At 44.7% G+C, this 10,408-nt stretch overlaps 1 protein-coding gene across 2 annotated transcripts; it reads right to left on the bottom strand.

Annotated features, from left to right (window-relative positions):
* Positions 1-436: 436 nt before the first annotated feature.
* LOC115462524 (histone H2A.Z) lies at positions 437-8,040 on the bottom strand. Of its 2 annotated transcripts, none has more exons than XM_030192512.1 (5): positions 7,979-8,040; positions 6,378-6,455; positions 6,088-6,201; positions 2,014-2,143; positions 437-793 (listed from the first exon to the last, which is right to left on the bottom strand). In XM_030192512.1, the coding sequence occupies exons 1-5, from the start codon at positions 8,006-8,008 to the stop codon at positions 732-734; spliced, it is 414 nt and encodes a 137-aa protein (XP_030048372.1). In that variant the 5' UTR covers positions 8,009-8,040; the 3' UTR covers positions 437-731. The 2 variants fall into 2 exon arrangements, with proteins under 2 accessions (XP_030048372.1, XP_030048373.1); XM_030192513.1 differs by lacking the exon at positions 7,979-8,040 and adding an exon at positions 6,707-6,935.
* Positions 8,041-10,408: the final 2,368 nt, after the last annotated feature.

Below are 10,408 nucleotides of genomic sequence, written 5' to 3' on the forward strand. Positions count from 1 at the left end.
TGGTTTTCATTGGTTCGTTTACGATGCATTTGGTTGCGTGGCAACAGTTTGGCGGTCGCGTAGCAAGGGGTTGGCGGTGCCATTCGTTCAGTGTCCCGCCCTTGATGCCATCACATTTAACGCGTGGGCGGGGCAGACACTAGGAGGAAAATTGATCTCTGGCACCTCACTTTTAGAACATTGAGTGAGGCTTCATTAGAACGTTGGAGGTGCGTTTTATATAGAGAGATAATTGAGCGGAGTTGCTCCCAAAGCTTTTTGTTACTTTGGTAGTTATTGGGAAAATAGTTGTGGCAATTTTAGTCTGTGCTCAATCCAATTCCATAAAGTCATTAGAACTACAAGTATAAGGTCCGTACTTTAAATCAGAGACATGATAAAGTTTAAGAGCTTATGGTACTATGTTAATGAAAATATTCCCCATGAATACAAAAAGTAAAATCTTAGATCTGACATTTATTGAGACCAGAGAATACATATCTGTACAAAAAGATTCAGCAATTTTAAACTTCTGCATTACAATTAAAACCTTAATTAAAAACGCAACCAAATAGCTTCTTTGAAGCCACAATAAATACAGGTTAAACTTTAAACCATGAATTTGGATGCTAGATAATCAAACTTCTCAAATCAATTACAAAAGGCAAAGCTGTGTTTTTGAGGCAGTCCACTAGAATTACAGACATTGGGCAACTGCAAATTAATTTTAGGATAAAAGAAATCCACCACCACTAAACTGTCTTCTGCTGTCCTTTCTTGCCAATCAGTGACTTGTGGATGTGTGGAATAACACCTGCAGAGGAAAAAAAAGTTACAGAACCTTAAACAGATTTAGCAGAAAACTTAACAGCTATTGATTAGAATGTCAGTCATTTCAAAATGAAAGCTGAAAGCTCAATATGAATACTGTTCTGCCAATGTCCTCAAGAACTAGAATCAACTGAGTTAGTCTTAGACAATTTTGTGGGGGAGGGGGCTTGTTCTATAAATTTCTCCCTCAAATGCATTTGCAAATTGAATTTGTTCCAAGTAGCAGCATGTTAAACAACTTGTGCTGCACTGCTCATAGCAGCCCTAGTCATCTTGACTTATGAAATATAGAATACTTCAATAAGCACTATGAACAGGATCCTAAATAATAATTCTCACCTCCAACAGGATGTGCCTGCCGGAAGTGGTCTGCTAGGCAGGCACGCACTGACCTCAGTGACAGACAATTTGGCAAAGCAAAACAATCAGTGCTGGCCATTAGGACACAGGGTAGATAGGAGAGTTTTAAAAGACTGAACAAAACGAAAGTGTTAAACTGGAGGGGGGGGGGGGGGGGGAAGTTGTGAATGACTGAAAGACATGCAAATTTGGGACAGGAAAACAATCTCAATGCTGGCCATTAGTACACAAGGTACATAGGAGAGTTTTAAAAGACTGAAGGAACCAAAAGTGTTCGGGGGGGGACACACAATCTGAATGCCAGGCATTTGGACACAGGGTAGATAGGACACTTTAAAAAAAAATGAAGGACGTGAAAGTATTACATCTTGGGGGAGGGGTGAGGAGGAAAGCGGTGGGGTATCCGGATACTGGGCGTTTGGGCCACAGGGGTACATAGACTTTTGAAAGCCTTAAGGAACCCAAAGTGTGGGAAGGAGGAGGAAAAGGAGGGGAGGGAACGGGGTGAGGGGCATTAGGAACAGGGGAGGGGGCCCTGTCACACACACACTGTCACACAGTCACACACCCGCACATTCACTCTGGCTCTCTCTCTCTCTCAAACATACACACTCCTAGGAAAACCTTGCTAGCGCCCGTTTCATTCGTTCCAGAAACGGGCCTTTTTTTACTAGTAGTATATAAAGAACATTTTAAAACTAGAAATGTTCTCTACATCAAGACTTCAATTACCATGACTAGATAAAAATCAACTTCCTACCAAGTACAAAACATGAATATACAAGTATTAGATAACGTCTAGAACTGTTAAACATTCTGGGAAGTGTTAGTCTTATTACTTACCACCACCAGCAATTGTTGCCTTAATGAGGGAATCCAATTCTTCATCACCTCGAATAGCAAGCTGCAAATGGCGAGGAGTGATACGCTTCACTTTCAGGTCTTTTGATGCATTTCCTGCTAGCTCAAGAACCTAGAAGAAATGAATTCCAACACCCAAGATTGGGTTCCCTTAAATAGCAATAGCACAAAGACAAGACAAAGCTTGAGTACTTTTGATTACAAATTTCTGAACTGAAACTACTTCGGAGTTGGTGCCTAAAGATTTCAAGCAGAAACTAGCACATATGACAGGCAATATAAGCCATTCTGGAAGCTGTCTCCACAAGAGGCTATGAATTGCCGGGTTGGGGGGGGGGGGGGGAAGAACGACTCAAATAGTGTCAAAGTACTCACAGAGAGGGTGGTAGATGGCTGGAATGCCCTCCCACATGTGGAGATGAGAATGTTGGATAAACAAAAAGGAACCCTGTGTAGAAGGCATGGAACACCAACAAGCTTAACAGTGATTAGATGGCAACACTAGTAATTAGTAAGTAAAGCCAGTGCTAGGCAGACTTCTTCAGTCTGATCTGACTTTGTCTGGACAGCTTCAGTAACTACAGAACAAGGTCAGTGCTGGGCAGACTTCTATAGTAAGTGTCCTGAAAGTGGCAAGGACAAAATCAAGACCAAGTAAAAAGTATGTAGTAACATAACATACTATATCTTGTTGGGCAGACTGGGTGGACTGTACAGGACTTTATCCGATATTAGTATAAAAGGCCCGTTTCGGTAGGCAATGAAACGGGCGCTAGCAAGGTAATCCCCCCCGCAGCGTCCTTCCTGTCTCCCCTGCCCCCCCCCCCTGCAGCCACCCATCTGGTCTCAGGACCCCCTCCCCACCAACCCTCTGCTCCTGCAGCCATGCATGTGCAGCGACTCTCCTCTCCCCCTGCAGCCACCCATGTCAAGCGACCCTCCCCTCCCCCCATCACCCAAACCCCTACCCCCCCAGCGCATCACCCAAGCCCCTACCCCCCCCCCCTCAGCCGCCAATACTAACTCTGTCCGGCCGCTGCTGCATCTCCTGTTGAGCAGCAGCGGCCGGTACAAAAAGAAAAAAGATTTTAAACCTGAAACACGGCTCCGTAGACAGGCATCTGGCATTGGCTGTCATTTCTGCAGCCGCTCCTCCTCTCCCCTCTGACGTCGCTGCACCCCTCCGGGGTCTTCCTGCAGGGGCAGTGACATGGAAGGGAGAGGAGGAGCGGCTGCAGTGACGACAGCCAATGCCAGATGGTTGTCTACGGAGCCGCGTTTCAGGTAAAAAATTTTTTTTGGCTTTTTTCTTTTACCGGCCGCTGCTGGTCCACAGAAGCAGCAGCGGCCGGACAGCGTTAGTATTGGCGGCTGCGGATGGCGAGGGAGTTGATGTGCCCGAGAAAGGGGGGGTCTTGGGTGTTGCGCCAAGGGGGGGGGCACTGAGAGCTGCTAGTTAGGCAGGGGGAGGAGTAGGGAAACTGGCTCGCGGTTTTGCAGGGCAGGGGCGCACTGACAGCTGTTTCCCAGGCAGGGGGAGGAGTAGGGAAATACTCCTCCCCTAGCCTGGGAATCAGCTGTCAGTGACATCACTGACAGCGCATTCTAAACTGCCTAGCAGATCACCTCCGAGGGAGCCACAGTCCCAGGCACACTAGAACATTGGAGGTGAGAACTATTATATAGGATTACTATGTGATGTCAATGTCTTGCAATGTGTTTTGACAAATTGAGTACTCAAAAGATTGCAATATATACAAGGCCATTTCTCAGCATCATTAATATTGGTTTTAAGTGACTGTTAAAGACTGGCTGAGTGGATGGCCAAAAAGGCTAGTAGTAAATGAAGTTCAATCTGAAGAAAGTGTTTCCAGAAGTGTGGCCTTGGTCAATTTCTTTGAAATATTATACTCCTTGTGGAATTCTGCAGGACTGCACAGAAGGGATTTGCCTCCTTACCCCCCTCCCCCTGTAGTACAGCAGGAATGCTGGCTGGCCTGCCTCTGAGCCTACCTTAACACCCCCTAGTGGTCTCTTCAGGGGCACAACCCCACCAAAATGGCTGCAGTAATCTTGTGAGGCTGCCACAGGAAGTCTCAGCAGCAATAGCAGACAGAAAAAAGTGGAGTTCTTCCCTGCCTCAAAGAGATGCTTAATGCAGCTCCTCATTGTAGCTTTTTTTTTGGGGGGGGGGGGGGGGCTGTAAGTTATAAGAAATGTGCAGAATCTAAGTTCCGCGCAGAATTTTGATTTTTTTTGGCACAGAATTCCAGCAGAAGTAATGTTTACAAGGCAGTGGTTCCCAAACTTTTTAGTTCACAGCACCTTTTGTGTCAGAGCAATTTTTCACGGCACCCCCCCCCCCCCCCAGGTCTCCATCAACTTCCTGTTCCGGGGGCAGAGGACCAGCAGAACCGACAGCACATGCCTGAAGGCTGTTATTGTTTTTCTGCCGCTGTTTGTAGTAGCGGTTCGGGCAGGAGGGAGGTTGGGATTTGCTGCGGTACCCCAGAGAGGTAGCTGCAGCGCACCAGGGTGCCGTGGCGCACAGTTTGGGAAATGCTGTTGTAAGCAATACTGTGGAAGGCCTGTCAGAAAGGTTTGCTTTTTTACAATAGTCTGCAGTGAAGGAAACACCTTGGAAGGTGTTAACATGGAGGGGGAAGGAACTGAGTGAAATTTGAGAAGTGGTCTAGAATTTGGCAGTTAAGATACAGCAGAGAAAACTATAGAGTCATGCATTTGAGCTACATAAAAGTGAAGGGAGAAGTACAGGGCATGAAATACTGTGCATGAAAGCAGGACATGGAGATGCAAGTATCTTATCTTGAGCAGAAAGCTTGAGTACATGGGTAATATAGACAACAGGTAAAAAGGCAATGGTACCTCTAGTGTACTTGATGAGCGTGACCATACACTGTCAACCTTTGGAGCATATCTACAGACTATCTTGGAAAAAAGTCTATCTGCTGGTTTTTTTTGCCCTGCTGTTTTGCTTTAGCTTGCATCACATTCAAGCCCCTGGTGCAGCCCTTGTGGGTGAAAGTCTATCAGGATATTTCATAATAAAATTTTGAACTGTACTACTGATTGATCTGCTTTGTTTCCATGTATAATTTGGAAGGCAGGTTGAGGACAGATACCTCTGTAGCACAGATATACAGGAGGTGAAAGAAATCTGTAGCTAGATGGACCATGCAGGTCTTTTTCTACCGTCATCTACTATGTTATGTTTAGAACTAGGAAGCATAGGAAGAACATGAGAGTAGACTCAATTTAAATAGACATGGTGATGGGTGAAAGCCTCCCTGGGGAGATAGTGAGAGGGCCATCTGAATTCAAGAAAGTATGGGGCATGTTTCTTCTCTCCTTTCAAGAAAGTTCTGCACCATATGACCTACCCAGTTTGCTCAACTTCCATCATTTCCTGTTTTAATCACCAAAAGGATAAAATGTTTTTAATCAAAGGATTTGAATCAACCACAAACTCACCATTCAGTGTTTAAAACACATTTGAAAGGAGTCACCTAACAGAAGACAGTCACACCAGGCTTGCTAGGCAGTGTCTCTTTCCAACCCAGAGGTTAGGGAAAAATAAATAAATATATAACTAGGGACAATATAACTGTCCAAAACTTTAATTAAAGGGTATCACACTTGGCATAGCAGGTAGAGGAAGAATCCGTGAAAAGGGTTTGAAAGTGGGCCACATCACACTAGGGGGTTAAAAAGTACTCCATGCCACAAATAAATGGCCCAATGCATTTCACCTAGGAAAAGCAGTTCCAGGTTCTCCAGTATAGAAACTAGCAGAACAAAACTGCTCTCCCATCCCTGCAACAGTCCCCCCACACACTCCATTAGATCTACTCCTCCCTTATATGAGCCCAGCCTTTCCCTACCCCCTCTCAATTTGATTTATGCATGAAAGGATCGTAAAGTTTGTATGTGCCATGCCGTCCTGGGGCATTAGAGAAATACCTCCTAAAGGCACACCATACACTTCAACATCCCCCCTCCCCCGCGCACATTTCAACGATCTTCCTCAATCCTCACCTCAGCTGTGAGATACTCCAGGATGGCCGCGCTGTACACCGCCGCCGTAGCCCCCACACGTCCGTGGCTGGTAGTCCGCGACTTCAAGTGCCTGTGAATACGACCTACAGGGAACTGCAATAAACGAATAAATGAAGCCAAGAAACATGTTAAACGCATGGCTCCTACAAAAACAGTAAAGAGCCCATAAACGCAATACTGCATGTCCTTAAAAGCAAGCGACAGCGTTTTTCTGATGGAGACCACAAAGCAAGCAAGCAAGCGCGCACGAGCCCGCCCCCATCACTGACCTGCAGGCCGGCCCTCTGCGAGCGGGAAACCGCTTTGGTCTTCGTCTTTCCAGAGTCCTTTCCTGCCTTGCCTCCAGCCTAGCACAAGAGGAGGAAAAAAAAAAAGCACAAGGTTAGTAAGTTAACACAACACCATAAAGAAGAATCTACTAATACTGCAGTGCACTCTGCCACTGACCGCTACTTCCAGAGACAAGACACAAGGACGCCACCATAAGAGCTATCCGCAAGGCTTCCACGCCACCTACGACTACCTCCCACCGCTTGCCCTAAAAAAAACCTGCATTCCCCCCCCCCCCCCCCAAAAAAAAAAACTCTTTGCTGATTACCATCCTACAGCAGCTTTACAAGGCTTCGACCTCACAAACAAGCTCAGCTTCAAAAAAAAACACGGAAGACACCAGTACGCGTAGAAAATTATTTGCAGCAAATTCAAACTAGAACGTCTCCCGCGTTCCACGAGCCGTTTTATCTCGCCGAGTAGAATAATCCCCACATCCGGGGGGACCTATTACTCTCTGCAAATGCGTGCGGTGCGTCGCGTCGAGTCGCGACTCTCACAGCCAACCGCTTTTAACACTCCTTCTCCCCGCCCCTTTCGTGCCCTGTCGACCAATGAAAAAGGGGGGGGGGGGAAGGAATTCTGCTAGAAGTTAAGCGGTTGCGGACAACAATGCGTTCCGTTCTCTTCTCTTTCTCCTCTCGTTTAAATTGTGTGGTGTGGCCGCGAGCTTTGCGGCTAACTGAACTGACCTGTGTGTGTGTGCAGGGACCGAAAACCATAAAATAAAACATGTAAACACGTGGCTGTTTCTTTGCGTTCGCTTTTTTACATGCTTTGTTTACTCTTAGTTGCTTCGCAGCATGTTAATTAAATATCTTCCTCCCCCTCTTCACGTAGAAGATAATTTAGTTGAGAAAAGCCGATCCCCCGGTAGATCCCGGCCACCCTGTTCTCCGCATTTAAACCCCCTATGCCCCAGAAGCAGTGGGGTGCTTGCCTTCTCACCTGTGTCCATATTTTTTTACACCTGGCAACTTATTTTCAATAAGTGCCCCCACTGTGCCAAGTAAGTGGTGCATAAAGAACCATCAGGAGAAAAACTAAAATAATCCTCCCCCGAGCTCAAATAGAAGGATCAATCTCATCCCGTGCCCTTCAAATGAATGCTACATCCTGTGAAGTATTAGCCTACTATACTATTGGATAAGGCGCTTATACTCATTCTTATAGAAATAAAACACTTTACAATATTATTTGATTCTATAAGTTCTCTCTATAAAGAACTTTTATAGTATAATCAGAATATTTTTACCTGGCTATTTCCTCCTGCTTCTTTCATATTTCCAGCTCAGTGGGTATGAGAGCTCCCCCCCCCCCCCCCCCCCCTCCCCAACACTGTAGATATAAATAAAGTGCTGCATTTGGGAGGTGGGGGTACTACAGGCCTGGTCTCTGTAAACCCCAGGGGACAGTGCCCCCCAAACACTTGCGCTTACCTGCTTTCTTGTTCCTATGCAGCCCAGGGGCACTTCAAATTCAGGATCAGGGCCACTACTGGTGACAGCACAGGGAGAGTCCTTCTTGCCTGCCTACCTACCTTAAACTGGGAACCTGCTGTGGACCCCATGCAGATTACACGTCAGCAACAGCTCATTGAGCCCTAGTCCTCCCATACACCTGTGCCCAACTTCACTTAGCAGCTGACCAGCTTCCTCCAGGGGTTCTGACCAATCAGGAGCCTCCAGCTCCCCTTTGCCCAATCAGCTGCTGCTCACCTTGCAGGTGGAACTTGCTCTATCTTCCACATGCTTCTTAGTGTATGTGTGTGGTGGACTAGGGTTGCATTAGCAACCCAAACAGGCTGCTTTTGCCCCTTGGCATGCATGAGTCTGGTAGTTTTGACCATGGGCAGTGAAGTACTTTTTTTGTTAGAGGGCTAAACAAACCAATTCCTAGTCCCATCTTCAACTGTGTTAGTTGGTGATGCTGTATTGGTCAAAATATTGGTTGGATCATGGCCCCGGTGTCCCACCCCAATTCATTGGCTTTTGGTTTTAATTTTATGAGGAAAAGCAATGGGATAGGGAAATCAGAACTACAAAGCCATGCATGTAATGGGGCAAAATAAAGGCCAGATTAGCACGTTTACCTGATAGCTGGCAATCAGGGGTAGTCAGAGAGGAAGGTGGAGGGAGGCAAGTCCATGTCCAGAGAATTGTTTTGGGACCTCATTTATCTATGTCAGTAGGAGCTGAAAAGTACAGCCAAAACTCATGGCCATGTGCGAAAATCACAGTCACTTCATGGTAGGGCTGGCCAGTTGGCAACCCTAGTACTGCATTTCTGTGGGTGATATTGTCTTTCTCTCAGACTATTTATGGGAAAGCGTTGTCTCTAGGGCTCAGATGCAGAAAGGCTCCCAGTAGAGATGCACACAGATATCCGAGCAAGTGGCTTCTACTGTGAGTATAATACTACAGTATAATACTGGGAGCTTAGTGAAGGGAAATCTTGCCTCACCAATCTACTAAGCTCCCAGGTTCCATTATAGAATATTAGTGTAACAGGATATCAATGCGCCTACAACTTATGCCAGTCATAGAGCAGGTTTAAGTGCATGCACCTAACTGCAGCAAGAAAGTGCATAAGTTACAGTATTCTATAAAGTACACATGTGAATGGGAGCCCTGCCTATGTTCTGCCCATGCTCCACCCCTGAATAAACTCTCTTGTAAATTCATGCTCTGCTAGTTAAGCAGGTATTTGCAGAATAGAACCTAGGCAGCATGTGCATAAATGTTAATATCCTGAACATTTACATATGTAACATTTACGTATGTCATCACCTATATTAGAGAATTTCCCTTCATATGTGTAGACCTACTGAATATCCATATACAGTTCTAAATATAGAAATAAATTCTATAAATAGTGCCTAAAAAATCAGCACAGAAATAATAGCACTTAGTGCCAGGAACTGCAACTACATTTAGGCATGACCATTTACACCAATAAAACCTTGGTGTAAATCCCATAGCTAAATTAGATGCAGATACCCAATAACAAGAAGCATAAATTGTGGGAATGCCCCTGATCCACCCATGACCCTCCCATGGTCGTGTCCCCTTTTTGGACCTGCGCCTAAATTTACATACGTAAATTTTACTTACATCCAATTAGCACCAATGTTTGCTTGTTAAGAAGCCAATGATTGGTGCTAATTGGCTCTTTATTCAGTTAAATTGCACACACAAATTGGGCATGCACCCGAATTTGTGCATGCAATTTTTAGCAACTTTTTTTTTTTAATTTTTGTTATTTATGAGTTTCAAAATATACATTCATATAAAAATAAATGTCAGAAAATCAGGAAATACAATAAAAAAAGAAAAATTAACATACTCCTTCACTATCATTTACATAGTCAAGGGTAAATAGCAATGTCATTGTTACTTAGACCACAATATTGATCAAGATACAAGGTAATTGATTGTGAAAAAGTAAAAGAGAGAAAAAAAATTCTCTAAATACAATGAGAGAGTAAGAGCTAGATCTCTGCCTGCGGTTTTGGCTAACTTCGGTTGCTCTCGAAGCAGATTCGCCACCGCTTTCCTTTGCTATTATAAACTGTTTCAACTTTTCTGGATCAAAGAATACATAATAAGCCATTCTTAAGGAAATAAGACATCTACATGCAAATTTTAGCTTAAAAGTTCCACCTAATGCAAGAATCCGGGGCTTAAGTCCCAGAAATTCTCTCCTTCTTCTCTGAGTAGATTTACTGATGTCTGGAAAAACTTGTACCTTGAACCAAAAAACTGAAGCAACATAACTCTGAAATATAACCTAAGTATATTATTTCTATCAGTTTCGAAGGCAAAGGATGCAAGGAGAGTCGTGTGTTCTGTAATGGTTTCTAAGGACGTTTCAAGGAATTGTGTTAAGTTTGCTGGAGCCTCCACAAATGAAGTTTTGGCTCCTGTGATATAATACACCTTTACAATTGGAGGTATAGCTTCCTTTGGAA

Source organism: Microcaecilia unicolor, chromosome 2 (genome assembly GCF_901765095.1).
Source record: "Microcaecilia unicolor chromosome 2, aMicUni1.1, whole genome shotgun sequence".
NCBI classification, from domain to species: domain Eukaryota; kingdom Metazoa; phylum Chordata; class Amphibia; order Gymnophiona; family Siphonopidae; genus Microcaecilia; species Microcaecilia unicolor.